Below are 25,184 nucleotides of genomic sequence, written 5' to 3'. Positions count from 1 at the left end.
CTGATATAGTGGCAAAACATAATGAGGCCTTGAGGTGAACAACCAGCCTGGCAGCAAGACACTAAGCTGATGTGCTGCTGAAAGGCTGGAGAGCAATTAGGTTATTTGAGTAAGAGGAGATGCTGGACAGGGCATGTGAAGACAGAAAAAACAAGCTTAAGTATTAAAACACCAGACCCCTCCTTCAAGTTGTCAGCTATTTAAGCAAGGTGTTAATTTACTGCAGGCTGGGTTGTCGACAAACTTAATTTTTTATTAATTCAAAAGATGCACAGACTTGTCCCACATGCACACATTGCCCAGCCCTTCCCAGACAAGTGGAACAGCTTGCCAGATGATTGTTATCACCATTTAATTGTATTACAGTGATTCCCACAAGTGCTGGCTGTGAGCCTGGTGTGCACAGAGCGAGGGGCTGTGCAACAGGGCCAAAGGTGGAGTGATAACTCCAGACTAGGAGTCAGCATCAGACACAGAGAGCAGGTCCAAGCAGATGGAAAACCAGCTCAGTGCAGGCCCATCACCCCCGAGGCAGCTCACAGGCATGGAGGGACCTGAGGAGCACAAGGGCAGGGCACAAGTCCTCCCCCTGCTCTGTGGGAGGAGAGGTGTCCCCTGGGCAGTGATGGTGTCACACCCAGGGAGCCCCCAGAGCACACCTGGCACTGCACAGCACTGGGCTCTGCAGGGACACCCCCAGCACCAGCTGAGGTCACTCTGTGGGAAGGGGCTCCGACCAGTCTGACTGATCACACTGGGCTTCATCTGCCCAAACTGCATCCCAGAAGTGCACACAGCATCTGATGGCAGCACTGGGCCCTGATCTTTTAAAGAATCACAGAATGGGTTGGGTTGGAAAAGACCTCAAAGCTCATCTCATTCCAACACCCTTCCATGGGACACCTTCCACTATCCCAGCTTGCTCCAAACCCCTTCCAGCCTGGCCTTGGGCACTTCCAGAGGGTCACTTTTAGAAGATGTTTATTTTTGTAAAATATTTATGCAGACACATGTACCTCTAGAGGTAAGCCCCTTCCAAGTACAAATTCACAGGTCACTAATTTGGGCATAGCATATCTAGAGAAACCACTGGGAAAACACAGCAGGTACAACAGCCAAGTTTTAGAAAGGGACACTGACCCCCAGCATGGAAAAAAGCTGTTAGACAAGAAAAATGACCTTTGCAACACAGAAACAAGGTTTTCTAATTCAACCCATAGAGCCAGTTGATTTTGCTTTACCCTTCCAAGTGGTCAAGGACGAGGTTCTGCATCCTAAGGTAATGATTTCTCTTGGAGCCTGGACTGAGCAGTCTCAGGGAGGTGTGTGCCCATGGCTGTGCCTTAGGGCTGGCTGCAGATCACAGGACACCTCTCTAGCTGCACAGGGAGCAGCCCCACAGGCACAGGGACATCCCCAGTGCAGGGTGAGCTCATCCCTCTGACCACTACAGGCTGGTGTGTTCTGAGGGCTGCTCACCCTGTCTGCAGCCAGACACAACTGTTCAAGTATGAACTGAGTTATCAAGAGCTGCTTGCTCAAGAAGGTCTTCAAAATGACTCTGGCTGGAGTGGCTTCAGATGTGCCTGATGCAGCCATGGGATTTCTCTTGGCATGGTGAAAGAGGTGGAACCTGGTGCTCCAGGGTTGCTCCTGATCATGCTCTCATCCCTGAATGTGTTCAGATAACCCTTCCACACTGCTCCTTCCAAAACCCTGACTGCCTTCCATCCTTCCACCCACAGGTAAATCTTTCCGAGATCCCAAAGGCTCTGCAGGCTGTGCACTCATTCAGCAACAATCCTCATTTCCCAATCAACACCCACTTGATTGTGAGTTAGAAACACAAAGCTGAAAATTGGCAATGAATAAAGACCAAAACAAAGACCAAGATCATTCTTCTGTCTTTCCTGGTGAGGAGGTGAGAGCCCAGGTGCTCACACCTTTTCCTCCACTTGAAAACTATGTGAAACCTGTTTAGACCTCTGGAAAAACATCAGGAGAACCTGCAGAAGCTCCCCTAGATGCAATCAGATGGAGGAGGAAAGATTCCAGCTGTTCTCTGGCAGGGAATGTCACAAACTCAGCATCAGACTTTCCATCTATCACAGCGTGAAGTGTCTCCCTGCCTCCCTAACCAAAACAGCTGAGGATCAACTGCCTTGGGAGAGCAATTCCCTCAATGACAGCAGTCTCTCTGTGCTACCCCAGGGGAGCTGGTATTTGAAGTTCCAGCCCTGAGGCTGAGATCCACAGCAGGCACTGTACTCCTGGCACAGCTTCCCACTCCTCCCCAGGGGCAGCAGGTCCTGCCTGGCGCTGAAAAACTGCCAAAGTCAGATTTTAATAACCATTTATCTCAGCAACATGGGCAAGGAAAAGAGAAAAAAACCCAACAGTTACTATCACAGCACAGAACAAACTGGTGCTGAGGTCCCCAGGCAGCTCCCACACCTGCTGCACAGGCCCCAGACACACATCCCTAGCAATAAACCCAGCCAGCAGCAGCAAACCAGGACCTTGCTCATCTGCTTTTGATTTTTAAATGCTGCTTCTCTTAACAAATGAAGTTTCAGTGCTTATGGGACCAACAACCTAGTAAATGAACTAAGTATTTATTTGTGGCTTTATTACTTGGCAGACCCATTTCCATGGAGTCATTTTTCCTTAGGACCCAGCTTGCTCTGCAGCAGCTGTTTTCTCTTACCAGCCACTCAAATTCCTTTGCCTCTAATTTCCAAAAGTGCCCACTAACTTGAAGTATTTGGAAAGTACAGCAAATGGCTGGAAGAGCTCAGCAGCACTTTCACCTCATCCCAGGATCTTCCCCATCTCCCTCACCAAGGCCTGAGCTGGCCCAGGTGGGCGCAGCTCTCCAGACTCCCAGAGTTTGTGAAACCCCATGAAGAACCTCAAAGTGACCCAGGAAGGGTTCCCAAGGGGGCTGGAGGAGAAGGCGGACTGGCCCATGCCATGCATGAATTTTGAATCAGTACAAGTTGGGGGGGAATAGGAGGTTTGGGAAGCTCCTCTGACTGGGAACAGGAGATTGGAATAAATCAAGTGGCTCTGGGGGGCTCAGGGCAAGCTGTGAGTGTGCCTTGAGCCAGGATTTCAAGTGCCAGGGGGAATCCTGCTGCATTAGCAAAGACTCCAGCTCTGGTGGGGTTTGGGGCTTGTGCTGCTGGACTTGTGCCCTCCCTCCTGGCCCCAGTCTGAGCAGCCTTAGCAAAAGCTGAGGTCTTCAGCTCCAAAAGAAAAGGGTTTCTTGGGAACAACATTTTTGTCTTAGAAGTTCTTGACTGTGAGGGTGGGCAGGCCCTGGCACAGGGTGCCCAGAGCAGCTGGGGCTGCCCCTGGATCCCTGGCAGTGCCCAAGGCCAGGCTGGACAGGGCTTGGAGCAGCCTGGGACAGTGGGGGGGTGTCCCTGCCAAGGCAGGGGTGGCACTGGATGGCCTTTAAGGTCCCTTCTAACCCAATCCATTCTGGGGTGCTGTATAATTCTATGATAATTACAGGAGTCCCCTCCCAGCTCCCACCTCACTCTCCCAGCACGTGTAAGCCAAGGCCATTAACTGCTCTAAAGAGCACTTCACTCTGTTTATCTGCTCCTCTGTTTGCCACTTTCTAAGTATACATTGACATTGGCTTTTTTAAACCACTTGAACACTGTGCAAGACACACTTGAGGCTTCTCTCAGTCAGTCACATCCAGCTTGGAAAACAGCTTCTGTTCCACTGAATGACTGAGGGCCTTGGACGCCACCAGGGCAAGTGCTGATGGCAGCTGAAGCCCTGTCCTGATCCTTCGGCACCTTGGTGGGGGCAGCCCCTCTGCCTTTGCCCAGGCTCTGCTTCCTCCCACCCATCTTTCATTTGAGCAACTCAGCTGCAAAATTACCCTACCTTTTTTTTTGTTTGTTTGTTTGTTTGTTTTTGTTTTTGTTCCTTTCTGGGTTTGGGTTTCTGGTGAGCAATCACTCAGCTCACACTGCCCAACTCAGCAGCCAGGTGGGGGAAGAGAATGGGACATGCTGGGGACAGGCACAGCAAAAGGGGCTTGAGTCCCCCTCATTCATCAACATCCAGTAGGGATAAGAAAGAAGGAAATCTCAGTGATCCTGGGGGGCTGAGTCTCCAGGGTGTCCCGGGATTTATTCCTGTGACTCTCATCCAGAAGAGCACTCAGGTAAATGCTGGGTATTAACAAGGGTTTGAAGCCAGTGGAGCAAGGAAGCACAAGACTGAGCTGAAGCCTAAACAAGGACAAATCAGAGCCTTTTTATCCTGCCCCATGAGCCCAGAAATGCTCTTGCACAACCCCCTTCACCTCTTGAAACTCATAGCATCTCTTCATAACCAGGCCCTGCCTTTTCCTTTTGATAATCTGTGCTGAGCCCTGAGAAAGCTAAAAATTCACCAGTCTGAAGTGTCATCCTTCTCAGTCTTCTTTGCTACCAGAAGGAACATGGCAGCTCTCACTGGGAACCTTGATTTCAGTTTTTCTGCCTACTCAGACAAATATTATTGCACTCAGGTCACACACTGAAGAGTTCCTTCCCATGTTCAGACTGTGTTTTACTAGGAAAAAGAGCTGAGATTTTGGAAAGCAATAGTGAGATCTGCCTCTGGTTCTCCACTCCTGTTCCCACACTCTGGAAAACAAGGACTAATTCACAGAACTCCATGGGCTTTTGTGGGCAGTCGGCATGATAAAATAACATCTGACTTAGTGGGATCCTTTTGTGTGGGGAAACATTTAAAATATGTCAGGGTGGTGATTAATCATGGAATGGTTTGTGCTGGAAGGGACCCTAAAGTGCTCATCTCATTCCAGCCCTGCTGTGGACAGGGACACTTCCACCAGACCTGGGTGCTCCAAACCCTGTCCAACCTTTTTGAAGGCAAAAGGCATTCTTGTTTGGGGACAGTTGAGAACTGGAAGGAAAAAAAGCTTTTTTGCTTTGGTTTTAAGCACCTTTCAAGACTTGATAAAAAAAAAAAAACAACAAGAAACAAAAAAATCCCACCCACAATTCCTGTAGACGTCCCTGCAAAACTCCTACTGACATCCAGAGTGTCAAGCCTGTAGGATGTGGAATATTCTGGGGTGCTTTTTCTTTTTTAAGCTACAGTGGCTGTCTAACAGCCCTTGCTCAGGCTGTGCAATTGTGCCAAGTGAGGGGGCATCAGATCCTATGGGAGAAGGGCTCTGGAGGTGACCTGGGGACTTGGTGGCACAGATGGATGTTTGGGAAGCCTGGGCAATCTGTGTACCCAGAGCAACGGCCTGAGCACCCCTCGGCCACGGCCTGAGCACCCCAGAGCCACAGCCACAGCCTGAGCACCCCAGAGCCACAGCCACGGCCTGAGCACCCCAGAGCCACAGCCACGGCCTGAGCACCCCAGAGCCACAGCCACGGCCTGAGCACCCCAGAGCCACAGCCACAGCCTGAGCACCCCAGAGCCACAGCCACAGCCTGAGCACCCCTCGGCCACGGCCTGAGCACCCCTTGGCCACGGCCTGAGCACCCCTTGGCCACGGCCTGAGCACCCCACAGCCACGGCCTGAGCACCCCAGAGCCACGGCCTGAGCACCCCAGAGCCACAGCCACGGCCTGAGCACCCCTCGGCCACGGCCTGAGCAGGTTCTGCACAGCTCTCCTGACTTCAAACCATCTTAGAAGAGGGAGGCTGGTGGTGCAACTTGGTTGGTGGCTGGGAATCAACCACTTTTCCCTGGGTAAAGCAGGTAAAATAAAAGTTAATTTATCCCATTTCTTCTCTTTTTTTTTTTTTTTCATTTTATTTTATTTTGAGCCAGGCAGGGCACACAATCCTCCAGAATATTCCATGGTGCTGCTGGAGGCAGCACTGCTCCCCTGGAGGGCTGGGGGTGACAGTGGCACATTTTGGGAAAGCCCTGTGGTCCCTTCACAACCCAAGCAAGGGGCTGAGGAACCAGAGTCCATCCAGAACCAACATTCAATGACAAATGCAGCGAAGGAGCTCACCTACAACCACAGATCCTGTGTGGTGTCCTTGGCCTAACCCCTGGGTTAAACCCCCTGCAGGGCTGAGCAGGAGTGGCTCTGCTCAGGTGACACCTGATGGCCCCTCTGCTGTGACACTGCTGTGCTTTTCCAATGGAAATTAAATGCATTTGATAAGATAACAAATGCCTGGCAAAGCACAGTGGAGCTATGTAAGGGAGAGAACAGGAGGGGGGGGAAAAATCTTGTATAAGCAGCAAAACAATACAGCTTTATCTAATCTCAGCAACTTATTGCTGCTTGTCTGCCTGTGTGTGTTTTACTGACAAAATAAAATAAATTGAATCAGCTCACACACGATAACATGCTCTTTCCTACCTCATACTAATTGCTTGGCTAATTGATGTTTGTTGAACTTTCTCCATTTCATTGAGTGATTAGGTACAAAGCTAACAGTTGACATCTGTAGGCGCTTAACTGGCGTCTGTAATTACTGTTAATGTTAAATAATTGTTAGTTAATTGGAGTGGTAACTGACTGAATGGAATCCAGATTGTGAAGCAAAAAGAGACCTAGTTAAATAAACATACATTTTCAGAGAAAATAACATTTTATTACAAGGGAGAGACTAACAGTAGGCCAGAGAGGGGAGGTCTGCAGGATGCTCCATTCGCCAAATCCCACAGCAGCCTCCATCCTGGACCCCCCAGCCACAGGTATGGCAAGGCAGGATCTCTGTCACCAAAACACTCCTATCCCCAGAATTTTTCCACCTTCTTTTCAGCCAATTAGCACAATTTCACAGCCCAACACTGATGTCTTTTTTGAGAAAATCAAATACAGGCTAATCTACAAAACAAACACTCCCTCCATATTAGATACAATTGTGTTGGCAAATATTGCCATTTTGCTCCCTAGCCTGGAATAGCCTGACTTTGCAAAAACCCGCAGCCTTAAATGAACTCTTGGTGCATGTGATCCCTAACTGACCACAAAGGGTACCTGATACCAGCCCAAGGGGGCAGGGATGCCCAGAACAACACCTGCAACCTCTCCCTCTGCTGTTTTGGTCAGGAAAAGCCAGTGCCTTGAGGTGCTTGCCCCACGCTGGCTGCTTTCTGCTTTTGTTTTGAATTGCTGACCTACAGGTTACTTGTGAAGCCTCTACAGGCTCCTGTTTTGTAAATTTAACAACTTAAGAATTTAAAATTTTTGGAAGAGGCTACCTCAGACTTTCACCTGCTCCTCTAACAACATACCATTGTCCAGTGACCTTTTCCTGCAGTTACAGAACAGCACTGGCACCCCACAGCTCCAGCACCTCCCAGCCCTGGCACCCCGCAGCTCAGCTGACAGCCAGAGTCCAGCCAAAAAACCACAAGCACATTGAGGAGAGGGCGTGGAAGGTGCAGGACTGGAGAGGGGTGGTTTGTGCTTCGGAGGTGCAGCCATAAGGGATGCTATGAACCAATTCCTTGCTCAGATGAAGCCTCCCTGGCACAGGAACAGCTGCCTTGCTCTTTTGTGCAGCAGAACAAAGCACCATTGAAGGATATTTATTGACCTTTTTCTCTGCTTCACCCAAGTCAAGAGTGAACTGACCCAGCAGCTCCTCTCATCTAACTCAGGGGCACCCCAAACGCAGGCTCTCCAAACCCACAACTTTTATCCAGTGCTCAGCCTTTCCCTAATGAGACACTGAACTTCCACATGGAAAATACTGAAAAGGCATTTGAAACCCACAAAACACCAGCAAACCAGTGATTCAAAGCCACTAGGGAAGCCTCCACCAGCAAGGGGAGGAGATGCCACTGCCAGGGTGTCACTTGTGGGGTCACATCAGAACTGCCACAAAGCCAGGCATGATTCAGCAGTCCCTGAGGTTTGCTGGCTTGGGGCTAGTTCCCTGCAGTGCTGGGGTTGCTCCAGAGCAGGGGTGCAGGGGAGGAAGATGCATTTCAGTGAGCAGCCATCCCAAAAATTGCACGTGAGGCTGAGAACACACCCCAGAAGTGAGTGAGGATGTTTTGTGGATTCCTCCAGACCCTGGAAAGGAGGGAGGCAGCCCCAGCCAGTCCTTTGGCACACTGACCACATTAACAGTGCACATGTGCTGCCTGCAGAGCACTGGATGCACTTACACCCACCCTGAGATGCCGTGGGGATGGTTTATTCACCAGTGCGAGCACCTCTCCACAGCCAAGGATCTCCTGCGAAGGGATCAGCAGGGAAGGAATTGCCAGCTTTAGCTCCCTGCTTGTTTACAGAAACAGATGTTGTAGAGGATCCTCAAGAAATGCTTCACCACAGAAGCCAAGGGGAGAAACAACAACATGCCTGGTTTTTTTTAGGGCAGGATATTGCTGTAGAAGCACCTAAAAAGCCAGGGCTTGATCTGACTGGTATTTCAGCCACCAGTGCAGCCTCCTAACCCAGAGGCCTTGATCTACCTCCAGCTGAGAGTATAAATATTTTCCTGACAGCTGGTGGTGCCACGCAGCAGAAGGATTCATAAAGTTTACATGAACATCCTGTAAACAATTTGAACATAAAAAGCTCTAACAGCCCAATTGTGCTCCTGATCAAAGGCAAACTTCAATATACAGCACAAATGAAAACTTCACCACTCTGGGACTCATTTCTCCCTCCAGGAAAAGCTGTTTTCCAAGGGTATGTAGGAGGGAGTTAACATAAATGAACCACACAGTTGTAGTAAGAGCTGCCTGCTCTGCAGCTTCAGATGTGTGTATTTAAATTATTGAGAGATAATGGAATTTAATTATGCTGAGAAGTCATGTTACAAAAATTCATGAACAAACCCTGTACTTTGGCTGGGATTAATGGTGCTGAGGTGAAAATCTCAGAGGGTGTGGGGCAGCTCTGTTCCTTCAGTGACACACAGACAACAAGCAGCAATCCTGACTGGAAAGGCCATCCCACAGGGAGTGAGGGAGGAGAGCAGGAGCTGCAGGTGGGGGATGCTCTCCCCTGCCAGCTCTTCCCCAGCTCATTTATTCAGACACTGACAGCTCCTTTCTCAAGCACCACCAAGGCCCAGACCCATGGGTGCTCACCTCCCAGCACAGCCACCTGGGCTCCCAAGGGAGCATCTCTCTGGGTAATTTAAGCATTACAGGGCGTTCCTGCCAGAGCCAAGGAATGCAGGGCTCTGATCCACAAACAGGGAACACTGCTTCAGGATCTCCTGCTCTGGGGACCAAGCTCCATCCCTCTCAAATTCCCAGCCCTGCTGCAGACCTCTGGGGTGGTGGCAGCACAGAGGTGACAGGGGTGACCCCTTTCCATTGCTGGGCTCTGACACGAGTCCCAGCCCTAAGGGACCCCAATATCCACTGGCTGCCCCCCACAGCTCACAGGACCCTTCTAGATTCTGTGATGCACCTTTCCATTCAGCTCCAAGGGCAGCCAAGTCCTAAATGGGAGCTGAGAGACTTCTCCTCAAGGGGTGTTACCAGCTCTTCTAGAGAGGGCTGAGGGGGATTTCACTTGGCTCTGGATTTTTTAAATTCTTAGTGCTTCTGAGGAAGGAACTGTTCCACATTGCACATCCACACTAATCCATCACTCCTTGAGTCTGAGCACATCTTAAGCCTTGAAGTCCACAACAAAATGACAGAAAGGGGACAAAATGTATATATGAGATGTAAAATGCTTCAGGATTTGCACCTGCTCTGTAAATACATTACTTCTGTAACTTCTGCTATTTCAGTTAGGAATAATACTAAAAAAAATTTTTTTTAAAGGCAAGAAAAACCCAAGCAGTGTGTGAGACATGGGTGGCTGAGGGACACCCAAGAGGGATGGCCACAGACACAGAGGGCTGGAGGCTGTCAGCCTGCCCAGCCCTCCCAGCCTGGCAGGTTTCATCATGATTTACCCAATGCAAATCTGACCTTTCTTACGAGTGACTTTTATTGCTTTTGGCAAAAGCAGCCGTGGACAACGCAGTGGGGAAGAGCTGGCTTGGAAGGAAAGCCTGAGCTGTGGAGAGGGAACTTGAACTCGGAATTTATCAAACTGACAGCCCCCAGGCACTCAGAGCTCCCCAGGGCTGCACTCAGAGCAGGAACAGCCCCCCTAGCCCGGCAGAGAGCCTAGCACCTGCCTGCCAGCAATTACTGACATTATCTCCAAACAGGGGAGCTTTTCTGAGCTTCTTTTCCTGATATTTTGTAGTCTGAATGCTAATCCCTTTGACAAAACTGTCCCCTATGCTTTTTCCGTTCTCTTTCCCCTTAATCTCTTTCTCCCAGTGGAAAAAGGAAAAAAAAGAGGGTAAGGAAAAAAAAAAAAGAAAATACCAGCCAGCCTAGTTTGGCCGCACCTGGATTTGCATTGATTCCTCCCTTGTCATTCATGTTACCAACAGGAATTAGCATATGGCTTTAAGGGGAAACTCAGGAGGAGAAAAGAAAGATGCCATTTTGATGGAAATAAGGGGCAAAGGAATAATCTACCATCAACTAAAAAGCTTATTTGTGTACGGTTTCCCAAGCAAAGCTTCGAAAAGCCCATGTTGATTTTAGGCTACACAAAGAAACCCTAATCCTTTCAAGGGAACTAAATCACCAAAGAAAAGTACCTCTGAAGAAAAGGCTCCCTGTCAAGCATGGGTATTCACATCCAAAGGGATGCCACGAATCAAGCTCAGTAAGTAAACAGCAATAAGAATGTGGGAAATGTGTTTGAGTCAAAAAAGAAAACCAAAGGAAGAGGAAGAGGGGCCTACTCTTCATCAGTCACCTCCCGGGGAGGAGAGGAGCCCCTCACCCTGGTTACAGGCCTGCGCCAGGAATGTGGATTCAGCCGGCTTCTCCTGCCCTGGCCCAGCCCCAAGAAAGGGCTGCTCAAATGCCAAAGCTTTTTACAGCAAATTAGCAAAATAAAGATGCAGTCGCATGTAGTTTGGGGGCCTGGGGTCACTCCAGACACGAAGCTCTTCCCTTCTAATGGCTGTGCCACCTATTCTCAGCCTCCAGAGGGGCCTGGGGAACCTGTAAATGCCATTAATCACAAAGGATAAATCAGCTTGCCAACTGAGATAACCTGGTTAGACCACAGAAATAATCCAGACTGTACTTCCAGAGGATGCTAATACATGAAAAACAGGACTATGGATCAGTAATGCAATTAAATCCAGGTATAATTCAATATGCAGCAGAAGCCTTCAGAAGCAGCAGCAGATCAGCATGGGAATCCCAAAGGTAACGGGGTCACATTCTGTCCCCAGTTAAACCATCCCAGCTTTGTGGAATTGAAAAGCACAGAGAAACACTGGAATGACTCACTGGAGCAACAAACCAAACCTGGGGAGAAGCACACAGGGCAAACACTGAGCAAACCCACACCCAGCCAACAGAACACACCTGAATTTCAAACGAGTCAAATCTGCCTCTTGTAAGGCCAAGAGTGTTCCAAACCCCATCAAATAAAACCCAGGTTACAGCCAGAAGCTCACCCTGCTCCGGGCACCTCCCATGTGCTGCCGTAGAAAAGCAGGACACTGGGGTAAAAACCAGCCACGTTTTCAAGGCTTTGAATTACACTTGTTTGTGCAACTCATGCCTGGAGTGCTCCCTCCATCCTCCTTGCAAAAACACCAACCAGACCAAAAAGGGGAATTACATGGAAAAGATCCCCAAAGCTTTCTAACAAGGGCCCAGCTCCACACGGCAGCTCACGGGCGCTGATTTAGGGCAAGCTTTCCCTTAATGGGCTGTTATATCATTAGCAGCTCTGTCTTTGGATTGCTGTTTGGAAGAAATTAATGGGATACTGAATATTTAAATGTGGCCCTCTCTATCATTTATTAACTCTACAGAAAGCACACAGCACAGTAAGCCATGGTTTATGACTATTATCCTGTGAATACTAAACGTTGGCTGGTTATTACTGTCAGCAGTGCAAATTGGCTATTCATAATTCCACGTCTATCATGGAGCTGATGAGTAACAATCAAGTTAAAACATTTTGAAAACTCTTACAGTTATTTAAATGAGCTTAAATTAAAGCCATTTGTAAAATAAACTATTCCCTAATATTGTTATTTAAATTAATTCTGACCTGGCAGGCAATGCATTATTTAAAGCCTATATTTTATATTAAGCAAAGCAATTACCAAGCATACAGAACACGTCTGAAACCCAGAGAAACATAAAAAGCTTTAACAAGCTGATTGCGACTTTTCTGCAAGACAAGTTACATTTCATCTCCCATTGAAATTGCCATGAAAAGAAACGTGTGGGGAAAAAAGGAAAATAAATCTGTTTGGGATGTGAATTGCAGCCTTACCTTTATTTGTGACAGCGTTGAACAGTTTCTCAGAGCTGGCATCAGATGCCTGAAAGACCAATAAAAAAGAAGAAAAAAAAAAAAGAAGTTATATTTTCTAGCAGTGATACATTTCCAAGGCACGGGGTATTTATGCACAGGCTGAGGTGTGTATATTTTAAGGAAACAAATCAGGAGACAAAACCAGGGGCTCTGGAAGCGGCGGCTCCGGAGGCCGTGTCCATGAGGTGGTGCTGTTTGGCTGTGCTTCGCCGCCCTGCAGTGCAGATATTTCTTTGGAAAGATTCTATTTCATAAAGAAATGGGGTTTTTCTTCAACATTAGCTGCACAGACAGTGTATCTTTGTACTCCCATTATCCAATACATTCCGACATCGATTCTGCGATGCAGAAGAGTCACGATTTCGAACCAGACAGCCCAGTCTCAGGAATTTCCAGAACTGCAGATTTCTTAATTAAATTTTAAAGTATTTTTGGGATCCCTGCTGCGTGAACATTCGATTTTTACCACCTTCAAAGCAGCGTTGATAACTTAGGTTAGTAATTTCATAAATTGCTGTTGCAAACTCTTTGAAAAATAAAGAGAGTGTCAGGATCAGTGAATATTTCCAGGTCAGCTTTGCCTCCCTCAGAATAACTGCTTCTTGACACCTCGCTGTGTAAACTAATAAACCTTTTCTTTTTCATCAAGCCACCTTTATCCAGGGAGGTTTTTCCCCTTAATATTGTGTTAGTAGCTTGTCTGTTCCTTCTGTTTCTATGCCAGGGTGCCAGCTCAGCTCTCTACCCATTTAAAAAGCTTCATTTCAGTTTCACACAAAACCATTGATCTCCCCCTTCCAGAAATTCCAACGGCACAAAACCAGGCAGGGAAGGAACAGGAAGATGTTCATTTTGCAAACACCCTGAGCCCAAAAGCACCAAACACTCAGTTTCTGCCAGCTGTGTGCTGCTGTTTTTGGGCACACACACAAAATACACACAGGCAGCTACAGGTCAAACTTCTCCCTCAAAAAGCACCCAAAAAAGCACCGAGCTGTTCAATTCCGAAACCAGCCCTGCTGAGAACCAGGCTGCTCTTGGAAAATACAGGGAAAACGTGCTCAGGAGCAGAACACTGCAAACAGCGTTAAAATGTAACACTTGAGAAAGATTTCAATTTTTCCCTAGAAACTGTTTTCTTGCTGGATTCAGGAACAATAATTGAAAACATTGGAAAGCGGGCTGTGGGTTTTTTTTGTTAAAGGGGAGGAATTTCTCAATTCAAAACCAGATAAAAATCACCAGACAATCAACAAATACGTTCGCTATCTTGACTGCACTAAAAACTTGTATGTGAAACTCCCGATAAATGAGTGAGACATGGCTCAGACCGTGCATCACAGGGTAGGAATACACTGAAAAAATTTGTTTGCCCTCAAGTTAGTGACAGACAAGATTTCTATGATAAATTATTAAAAATAGCTGTATTCTTTTTCAGACTTCGAGACAAATTTTACAAGATTACTACTGGCTTATTTGAAAGCCGAGCTGGTGCAATTTCGCCTCAACTAAATACCTTGTAAACACTGGATTTATTACCCAATGATGGATTTATTATGCAGTGACGACTTTCTCCAAATTAATGAAAATATGTGAATAATGCACAAATTGAAGAGATCAAGAAGGCCATGTGCTTCAAAGAGCAGCCCAATGTTACTCCAACAAGAGGCTCAATGCTTTCCTACCCTTGCCAATCAGCCTGCTTAAAAATGATCTTTGCCAGTGAATTTCAGCTGTTGTTGTCTTCTCAAATGCAGCTTTTCTCTGAAATCAAAACTCTCTGAACCAGTCCTTCTTTTTAGAAAGAAAATCCAATTTTAAAAACCAAACAACTTCTTAGAGTTTCAGCTATTACTTTATTTTACTGTTTCAAAACAGAACAGTACACGGAAGCTCCACGTTTCCAATTCGCTTGATTTTCCCATGCACTTCAAAGAGGAAAACATCTTTTTTAAGAAGTTTGCTTTAATGCCAAGCATAAACCAAGAGATTGCACCTGAAAAACCACGGCTTCAAAAACAATCCTTTCCTGTGCTATCGCACACCCCAGTCACAAACAGGGCTGTGCCACCTGGAAGTGGCACACCTCGAACAAACCGCAGCCTGCCCGAGGACTGCTCCGGAGCAACCTGGCAGATGATTATTCACGTAATACAGATTTAAAAAAGGAATAATTTTACAAAGACAAAGCTCGTCCAAGAGTGAAGCTCATTTTGCATTACTGACCACACATAGCTGAATGGAAGAGCAACTTGAAATAACCACACTGCCTCTGTTACCGTGAAAATACCCCAAATGCTGGCTGGAGCAGTGAGATGAACTCGGCCTGCCTGTTTCCTTACACAAAAATTGGGTTTTAAATACAAAATAGCAATTAGGGTGATGTACCGGTGATACAGAGGCGAACACAATCTCTGCCAGCAGACACGCAGTGTATCAATTTCCATGCAACTATTATTTTTCCACAGCTAGGCAGTCACATCACGCAACAACACTAGAGGAACAAAAAGCCCAACTGAGTCAAAAACCCGCATCAACTCAGCACTACCCCAGAAGGATGAAATTCGGTGCCTGTGCAGTGCCGACTAAACCCCGCTCCGTACTGACAGGAATCGGCGCACACAACAAAGTGCCTTTATGCGCACGCTGGGTGCGATGTGGCCGAACCTGGATGCTCCAGCGGCGGAGAGGAGCTCGGATCTCCCTTCCCTTCCACCAACAACTCTTCCTTCGCTCCCCTTTATCCCGATCTTCCCAGGTCTCACTTGAGCAGCTGATGAGCAATGTCTGCTGGCACCGTGACATTTGGGGACAGCACCGGGTTATCCGAGGTGCTCTGCCCGAGCCCCCTCGGTTCCTCCAGCACATAGCCGGAGCTGGTTACACAGTTCCCTTCCTCGCACTTTGGCCGTTTTCCCTTACAAATCCCCTTGTTACCAAGAGCAGCTTAATCCTTTTCACCGCGAAATGAAACAAGTCAGCAATCCCTGGGCTTAAAGAAAAAAAGCCAACAAACCACACAGAAAAAAAAAATTACCTAAAGAGTATTTTCCCTTCACCAAGGATTGTGCTGCCGTTCGAGGGGATGTATGACTAAAATATTTCCTGTCCAGACAGCGCAGCCTGACTCACTGCTGGCACAGCACGGCCCGGCCGCGCCGCGACACTTGCACCGGCCCCGCACCTGCCCGCGGAGCCAGCGCGGCCCCGCCGCCCCCTCCGCCCCGCCTCGTCCTGGGCTGCCCTGCCCCGGCGGCCGCTCTCTCCGGCCGCGGGGCCCGCAGGAGCCGCACCGACCTCCGCCCCGTGGTTACCTGCTGTCCGGGGGCTCCGCGGGGCGGCCGGCCCGCGGCTCATGGCGGTGCGGGAGGGACGGGCGTGTGCGGCAACTCCGATCCAGCGCGGCTCTCAGCGTCCCGCGGCCAAACCCCAACTAATCCTCCGCGGGGAACCGACTCCGCGGGCCGGCCGCGCGGGCCGCCGGGCGGGCATCCTTCCCGGGCCGCCGACCTCTTCCCCGCTCCCGCAAGATGGTTCCCGGGAAGAGCGAGCGGAGCGCGGCGTGCGGGGAGCGCGGCGTGCGCGGAGCGGGCGCTACAGAAGCGGCAGCAGGACAAAGAAAACCATGTGCGGCGGCGGCCGGGGACAGCGGCGGCACCTCCGGGTGCGGGGCGGTGCGGGGCGGTGCGGCCGCGGCGCCTCCTCCCTCCCTCCGCGGCTCCAGCGCCGGCGGCTGCGCGTCCCTTCCTTCGGCCGGCTTTTTGGGTTCTCTTCCGCTCTTTGCCGGGTCGTTTGGGGGGCTGATTGTTTTTGTTTTGGTTAAAAAGTCATGCCCGTCCTCTCCCGAGCCAAAGCGGGCTCCCACCGGGCGCCGTCCCTCCCGTCGCGGCCGCGTTCAGGTGAATTCCATGGGGGAGAGGCAGCGGCCCGGCCCCGGCTCCTCCGGCCCCGCCGAAAAAGCCTCGCAAGCCTGTAATCCCCGCGGGGCGGCCGCTCCGCTCCGCCCGGCCCGGCTGCAGGCGCCGGTCGGACCCCTCTCCCGCCCGGCTCCGCTCCGCACTGCGCGGCGCTCCCGGAGCCGCCGCCGCCGCCCGCCGGCTCCGCCCTCCGCCGGCCCCGCCCCGCGCTCCGCCGGGGTCCCCACGGCGGGGGCGGCCCGGCCGGGCGGGGGAGGCTCCGCGGGAGCCGCGCTCCCTCCGCCAGCGGCCGGCCCCGAGCAGCCCGCCGAGCTGCGCGGGGCCTCCGGCAGCGGTTCCTCGGTGCGGTGCGAGAGACCCGCGGAGCCGGACAGTCCCCCCTGCCCCGGGATGGCGGCCCACGCTCACGAGCATTGGTCGCGATAGCTACACGAACATCACTCTCTAGAGCTCCGCGGGATGAAAACACGATCGAAAACATCGCATTGCATTTAGCAATTTTTTGGTTTTAACAGAAATTTAATTGTCTTTGTATTTATTTTTTTTTTTCTTTAAAGCGGGAAAAGCCAGAGTCCCCAGCTGCAGGCAGGGTGGCCTGCCGCGGACCCCGGCTGCTCGCTGAGCTGTGCCTTCTCTCTGAGCCCCCCGTGCAGAGACTCGCCTGACTACTTCCAGCACTGAACATTATTGTCAGCGGGCAGTGGATTTCCCGCTCGCTGCAGGTTTTCCTTAAGTGCAGCACACCATTAGTAATGGCCACCGCGAAAAATAAACGCACAGATACGTGATGACATAAATGATTATTCACTGAAGCACAGTACTCGGAGCCAAATGATGTTTCCTGGGAAGATGAGAGGCAGTTATGCACATTGGCACAGTAGCTGCATACGGTGAGATGTTTCCTGGGAAAGAGATAGGTGCTAAGAGGAGATTTACAGGCTTCCAAGCCCATGCCCGGGGAGTGTTTTCAAGATTTCAAACCTGGAAATGGGTTTCAATCCCATACCAGGCTAGGAGTGCTAATGGAATTAAACTCCCGTGGGTTCCACTTGAATTTGAGCTAAATCCTCAGAAACAAGGCTGACAAGTCCTATTCACTCCAACTCCTGTGGCAGAGCTCATCCTGGAGGAGGTGATTCTCCTAAGGTAAAGATGGGAACTACCTATACCAGCCAGAAAACAAGTGCAGAGCAAGAGCTGTGTGTGCCTGCTCGGCCTCACCTGAGCCAGGATTATAGTTACGTGCCCAGAATCCAACGGCAGCTTGGAAAGATTCACGTGTATCCTGGCTCAGCTCCAAGCTCACCTTGGGACAGTGGGGTGATGAGGGACTGCCCTTCTCCTGGCCCCAGGGCACCCAGGTGGCTCTGAGCTCTCCCTAGCAGTGAGAGGGTGCAGGGGGCTGCAGTGGCTCTGGTGGCCCTGAGCAAGTCCCACAGCATGTGAGGGGAAGGGGGAATCAGGATCTGACTGTCCACACAAGCACAAGTGCCATAATTAAGAAAGAACGCCTACCAGTTACCCATGTAGAACAACACTATTTTATGGAAGTATTTCCCCTTCGTCCCTCATTCCATCACCATATGATCCATTTAAGAATCCATTTAGGTTTTGCCCTTCAGTGCCTTCTCCAAGATTCTTATCTGAGGTGCAGTCCCACTGACTCTGGTGGTTTCAGCTGGGACAGTGGGGTGGGAAGATGTGCAAATAGCAACAATGCCTCGCAGGAGATGAACACACCCAGCACAGCTCCAGAGTCAGACCGTGGCTGCAGACACCACAGTGCTTTTGTGCCACGGCTGATCCAGGGTGGGAACACTTTGGTGAAACTGGGACAGGTGATCTCCTCTGGAAAACTAAAGAATTGTGTCCAACCTCAGATCCTAGTATAGCGATGGCAATAAGTTTTCCAGGACTGTCCAGCTGAGTAGGTTCTCCCCACATTTCCACACCAGAACTGAGCATGGATTTTGGCTGTTCAACTTTCACAGGTTTTTACATCTAATAAATATGTCTTTGCATCCAATAAATATATACTGCAAAGATAATCCTGTGCTATCAGAGATCTGGTTTTCATCTCCTCTTGGAAACAAAACAGAAGTGGCTTCAGTTCTAGTCTCTGGAATCAAGAGTGGGCAGTGGCCAAAAGCCATTGCAGCCCATTGGCTGTGGATGTTGCTTGAGTGCAGATTCCAGTCCCCACCAAAAATAAATTGATAAAGGCATTAAGCTGGCAGAGTGTTCTCTGTACAATCAGCACTTGGGGACTCCATGGACCGAGGTGAGGCTGTACCTGAACGACCAGTTAAATGCACAGTACCAAGGTGTGGCAGCTCATGTATTCTATGAGCACCTTGGTCAAGACTTTCCACATCCTGACATGGTAAGAACAGATCTATTTAAAGCCCAGGTTCCTCACAAGACTTTAATTTGATCCATTTAGCCTGGATTAAACAACAGGCTTGTCTGTACTGGATTTTTCCAATGTTAACCACATGCCACACCTGAAATCTCAGCACACACAGAATCAGAAATGCATTTACCTGCTCATCTCCCTGGGGCTGTGAGGGTTTATTGGCAGGGCTCTGGGCCTCATTATGTTCATTATTCGCGCCTTAGAGATAAATCGAGGATCTCTGTTTTCCTGCTACAAAATTACACATGGACAAAATGCATTGTGCAATTCTGAATGAGAAATTTGCAGTTCAGAAATTCACTCAAAGCCAAATTAAATCAAAGGGACCTCTCCTCAATTCTGAATGAGAAATTTGGAGTTCAGAAATTCACTCAAAGCCAAATTAAATCAAAGGGACCCCTCCTCCTTGCAGTGATTTGAATGCCTTTGGATCAAGCTTCCCCCCCTCCTGACAATACTTTTCTGTGCTTTAGGTTATGCCTGGATAGGTTTTTGAAACCTTCTGTCTCTTATCTATGTGGGACCTTGCCAGATTTTTTTTCATCTGTCTATGGTCTCTGTCAGCATCGACATTTGTTTCTGCCACAACAACAGCCAAATGAAGTGCATTGAACTTGGATCAAAAGTAATTTCAAGATCTTTCACTCTCTGGAAGAGGTTTTCAGATCCAAGTATTTTATTAAAATGACCTAAAGCTGCCCAGACAGCAGGCAGGGAAGCAGACATTCGTTTCCAAGGCATAGAGTAATTCCAAAGAAGAATTATCCATCTCTGGCACAAGACACAAACGAATATTGAAATTACAGCAGATTATATTGGATTAAATTATTTATGGCAAAACTCACCTCACCTGGAAGGTTCTGCAGCTTTTTTCTTGGCAACATGAAAAGTGGATATTCCAATTCTTTGGTATTCTGTCAAAGCCTGGAAACATTTATGTTTCCATTAAGTTGCTAACCTTCCCAGAAGACACCATGGTATCTGACTTTGGAGCGTGATTACGGTGCCTTATAAAGCCCTCCATAATGCTTTGAAAACATACGAGATTTTGCCTATTCTAGATAAGAGATGCAGGATCCTTTCCCCAAGAAAAGAATTTATGGAGCTATCAGCAGAGTTTTATGGCTGTGAACAGCAAGCCATGGTATAATGTCCCATGCAGAAGGTGCTTAAACTCCAGCACTGTGAGAGGTGCAGAAGGACCTGTTCTCCTCAACAACAGCAAAATCACCGCTGGTGCGGCCGTAAAAAGGTCATGAGAGATGCCAGGAAAAGGAACTGGTGATGAGAGCAGGTTCTGCTGGATCTGGGGTGATGTCTGGGAGCAGCCTGGCCCCGGGGCAAGCGCCAACACATCACATGACAGTGATGCTCCCTCAGTGTCCCCTCCAGCAGGGCCAGGGCACTGGGGAGAGGGGGACACAATCAGCAAATGTGCCTTTCTGAGAGAACAGAGCTCTGGATGTAGAACATCCCCGGGTAAATCCCCATGTAAATAATGTTTTTCCTTTGACAAAGCAGAAAACTTCGGCAGGAACATATTAATGACAGTGCAACTTTTTTATTATTTTTATTTTTCTGCAGCATTTGCAAAACTAAACCCCTTTGTAATCCCTTCTTTTATGCAGAACAGATTGCAGTTTTAAGCAGAGGCCCATAAACTGCAGGTTCAAAGAAACCTGAAACTGAATTAGCATAAAAGCTGGAATTCTCATTTAGAGGAACAGCAAGGCAACCGCTCTGCAGGCAGTTTTATGATTAGGGTTTCAAATGGAAACAAAGATAAAAACTGGGGCTCGGGGAACAATAGGGCTGCTCTCTCTTCCCTATCCTTACAGCTTGGCCCTATAAAATACTAAGTGGTCTCCACTGCTTCCAAGGACAGAATTTAGCCCAGATTTGCACACCTGGGGAGGGTGGATAATTTTCTGAACCCAGGCACTGTACCAAAGACAAATCCTAAGTGCCCTATGTGTATAAAGCCATTTCTCCCCCAGGCTTCTCCAAACAATGTGAAATCCTTCAGAGGAACACCACAGCCATCTTTCCTTCCCTTCAACCACCACGAGGAGTGAGAATCCTGGCCATAACTTTTCCATCAGAAAATGCCTGCATTTTATCTCTTCCTCTAAACCCCTTCCTGGGGTTTGAATTCCAAGTTACTAAAGAGACCAGGGAGCATGGGTTGGCTGGATGTAGCTCCTGGAGACCTCTCTGGGCTCTGAGCTGCTATCTACCCTGCAGTCTAACCAGGAACATAAGATCCTATCTCTGGGTAAGAGGATAAAATATAAATTCTTCCCCATCCACCAGCACTTCTGTTGTGCACTTCATAAATGCACCACTTTCAAGCTGTGGCCATTATCCTCCCCTAATTTCTGCCTGCTAGCACGTTCAACTGAAGAAGTATTTAAAATTAATTTGTCTGTCAATATCTGGGTACTGAATCACCTAATAAGAGAAATATTTTTCATTCTCTTCTTCTCAGTCAGAAGAAAAGACTTTCTTATCACCAAATAAAGCATCCATTATTGCATGCTGTAATCCCATTCTGTCGTTCAGGTCATTTTTAGTCCAGAAAACGCTGAATCAGCACCATAAACCAATCAAGTAATTTCTTTCATTTTCTAACATTCAAGCAAAATAATGAAAATCACATCTCATTTGATGAGAAGAATATACAACAGAAATCTCCTCTTCCAAGGATAATTTTCAAAGAGGTGTGCCAAGGCAAGAAATACTGTCGCAAAAACATAGCTAATGTAGGGGCTCTTCTGCTGAACAGATAAATTCCATTTTTGACTGTCAGCTCATATTTAGAAAGTAGACTATGAGCAATAAATCTGTACCTTTAGCCAGCTTCTAAACCATGCAAAGACATTAACTTGGCAAAAGAATGACCATTACTTTGATGAATGAAACATTCACCTAAAATATTCATGTACAAGATGATAATATCCAATTGATAACCAAAAAACACCCACCCCACTGCAGATTTAAATAACTGAGATGCATATGAGAGAAACCAAATCACATACATAAGAGGAGTTATTATTGCACTGTTAGGAGAACCAACAAATGAAAAAAAAGGCTTGATAAATATTTTCCATAACAAAACACAATTGGTTTCAGTGGGATACAGCTCTGTTTCTCATTAGTTATCCTTCACTTGTCAGACAAGTTCCATATTTCACCGAAACCCGCTGAGTATTCTTTCTAGTTTGCTGGGGAAAGTGGCTATACATTTAGCACGTTCCCTTTATGCTGTGTGTTTTCACAGGTCTTTCTTTAAAACACACTGTACATGCTTTTGCTTCTTTCCCCCAGGATAGTGGGTTTCGACATCCAAGAGGAGTTTAAAAGCAGGTAACAAGTCATCACTTTTGAAGCTGCAGAGCAGCTGAAGAGGTGCAATAGCCCCAGCAGCCATTATCAGTGCCTGCCAGGGTGCCACGCTATCAAGTTATATGATAAAGCACTCAGCTGACACCAGAAAAATAATCATTCTCTCTCTCCTGCACCACCCCCTTTTTCACAAGGAGGCTTTTTACACTCATTAAATGCAACCTTATCTCTGAAAGACTGCAATCCTCAGCAAATGACAAGTGTGCCTAATCTCATTTTCTGACAAGCGATTCTGACAGCACCTTCCTTTTGATTTCTAAGACACGTAGCTAGACATATATTAATCTGTCAGTCATCGCCCCTAGGAAGGATGGAAAAAAAGGAGAGACAGAGATGAACATTTGTGAATGTGAAGGGAACGAGGCAAGAAAGGACTAAGGGTCCTTTTCTGGCTATTTTAAGCAACTCAGCTGTGTTTCTCCACTCCTCCTACCCAAACATGGGACCCGAGTCACTCCTGTGCAGCACAGCCCTCAACCTACCTGTCTGCAGAGGTTGCTAATATGCATTTTATTCCAGATATGAGTGTGGCCCAGCAGCTGTGGACTAGCAGCCAGCTGTGGGTGTATTTTCACATTTCCCCTGGTGTTGAAGGCAGTTGGGCTCTCATTTAATTTCTCTGCGCCTCAACTTTCAGCATTGCATAAAACCCAAGTGTTATTGTCACCATGGCACATATTTTAGTTATAGACATGGGACTTCCCAATGCTGTTACTATAAAATATTAAGCCTTAATTCCAAATTTACAGTTTATGAAGTGTTCTGCAATAACACTTTTTTTGCAGCAAGAAATGCTTTGTCATTGCAGGCAGTGAAGCTCTGCCTGGCTTTGGTTGCTGGCCTGGCTGGCACATGTTGGCAGGTACAGGCAAAGACAGGTGGGATAAAAGCAACAAGATTGAAAGCATCAAATTGCTGTCAGATCTTAACAACTTTGTACGAATGCTTAGAGTGCTGTAAAATGAAAGCATTTCATATAACCTCACAGCCTGGCTAGGTGCAAACTGGAGAGGCTGAGCAACACCAACTCTAGGTGCACTTGGACACCATGAAAAGGTAGGCTTTCCAAGAACTCCTGGATAGAATAGGAGAAGATGCATTTCAAACCTGATGGCATTATGGAGCCCTGACAGTGAGTGTGAATTGGGGCAGATTGATGGGGATTTGCCATTCAGCAAGTGTGCAAAATACAGAGCTTTTGTGCAGGACGTAGGGTGTTCTAAGGAGATGGCTTTGCTGGAAGAGTGTAGATTTAGACAGGAAATTAGGAAGAAATCCTTCCCTTTGAAGGTGGTGAGGGGCTGAATGGATGCCCAGAGCAGCTGTGGCTGCCCCTGGATCCCTGGCAGTGCCCAAGGTCAGGCTGGATGGGGCTTGGAGCAGCCTGGGACAGTGGGAGGTGTCCCTGCCATGGCTGGGGTGGTACTGGATGGGCTTTGAGGTCCTTCCAACCTGGACCATTCTGGGATTCTCTAATACACAGGGCTGTGAGATGGAAGGAGGCAGACCTACAGGTAGGTATAAAAGTGCAAATAAATGAGATTCTACAAATGGGACCCAAAGGAAGAAAGCGATTAAGTGATGTGGGAGGCAGTGTTCCTTATCTCACACAGACCTATTAGTTCTGCTCCTCCTAAACCTGCCTTCTCCCTCTTAGCATGTGAGTCATATTCATATTTCTACCCACCAAATGCTAAATTAGAGTAAATTATACAGATTTACCATCCAACATTTGCTTCTTGACCTGCCTGCACTTGTAGAGAGCCTCCCCAGCTGGCAGCACATCCTCCTGCCTGGGGACATCCCAATGCCACAGCTCCAGGTTGGTCCAGATGGGATCCCTCAACTGATAGCTCCTGTCCACCTCCCTTCCCTTCCTCTGTGTTATATTAACAGGAGAAAGTTTATTTTTCATAATAGGATAAGAAAAAAAAAAAAGAAATGAAAGCAAAGTACAAAGGGCTCCAATGCAATGCATTAAAGCAATGCCATTTTCATAGTAATATAGTCATTAAGTACTTGTTTGATGGTGCAAAAAAGTAGGCCAAGATCTTTGCTAATACATTTAATTAATCAATACCTGCACTAGAAGATGGGAACAATTAAAGTTTTTCTCCTCACTCAGACAAAGCAGCAGAAAGCTTGTGATCTACTTAAGGAGCTCGTCACTCAATGGGAAGATGAAAAGACTTCTTTAGTTTTACTTAAGAGCTGAAATCATCTTCATACTCGAGTGTTTAGGATCTGGCTCTCAAAAAGGCAGTAAATGAGCAGTGGCAGGAAAGCTGCCTGCTGTCACTGAGTCCCCAGCCTCGTGTTTCCACCCTGATGTCATCATAACAGGGAAAATCACAAATATATGCTGGAGTTCATTGAGCCTGAAATTAACACCAGGGACATTTCCTTGCAGAACACTTTGATAGCTGGGGCTGCTAGAAACACCCATCTACTGATGATGGGCCTTAGAAGGGAAAACGGAAACCTGACCCTGCACAGTTTAGATTTTGGGCTGGGCTTTTATTTAAGAAAAGAATTTCCTGGTTGCATCTCAGCTTTGGGATGTAGAAAAGAAGGTGTAGGAAGGACAAGTCACCTCCTGTGGGGAAAAGTGATGGGAGGAACACAACAAGGGCTGCTGATATGGGCATCAAGTAAGAGAAAAATTGCCTGAAATCAGCCCAAAGTGCAGCAGTCCTCAGGGGACGCAGCTCTGCCCCTGCACAGGGGCCATTATCACCTGAGGGTTATCTCTGTGCCCCCTCTCAGAAAACACACCTTGGCCATCATCCTGGGGGTCCACAGGCTCCTGGTGTTGGCATATATCCCCTGCACCAACCCACTCCACTGCTTGAAAAAGCTTTTGACAGGGGTCTTATGGCACGAGGAACAGCAGAGGCAGAGGGGAGAAGAGGGTCCCTGCAGCCCAAGAGGCAGGACAATCAGCAGGAGACAGAGGACAGGGCTGCTTCCCACTCCCCAGAGGAGGAACATCAATCAAGACCAGCGCAGCTAGTGCCAGAAACTGAAGGCAGCCCAGTTTCCTCCACTGTTTGACCCTCTGGTGAGAGCAGAACCCCATCCAGGACCTCACAGCTTCCT

General features: G+C 48.1%; 1 protein-coding gene across 2 annotated transcripts in view; it reads right to left on the bottom strand.

Annotated features, from left to right (window-relative positions):
* Positions 1 to 25,184, bottom strand: part of AUTS2 (activator of transcription and developmental regulator AUTS2) — a 786,103-nt gene that overhangs the window by 56,022 nt on the left and 704,897 nt on the right. For both annotated transcript variants that reach the window (XM_050981633.1, XM_050981634.1), the window contains exon 6: positions 12,306 to 12,354. In XM_050981633.1, the coding sequence (XP_050837590.1) occupies positions 12,306 to 12,354 (49 nt within the window). The remainder of the gene's footprint in view (positions 1 to 12,305; positions 12,355 to 25,184) is intronic.

Source organism: Serinus canaria, chromosome 19 (genome assembly GCF_022539315.1).
Source record: "Serinus canaria isolate serCan28SL12 chromosome 19, serCan2020, whole genome shotgun sequence".
Taxonomy (NCBI): domain Eukaryota; kingdom Metazoa; phylum Chordata; class Aves; order Passeriformes; family Fringillidae; genus Serinus; species Serinus canaria.
This window is presented reverse-complemented; position numbering and strand designations above follow the sequence as displayed.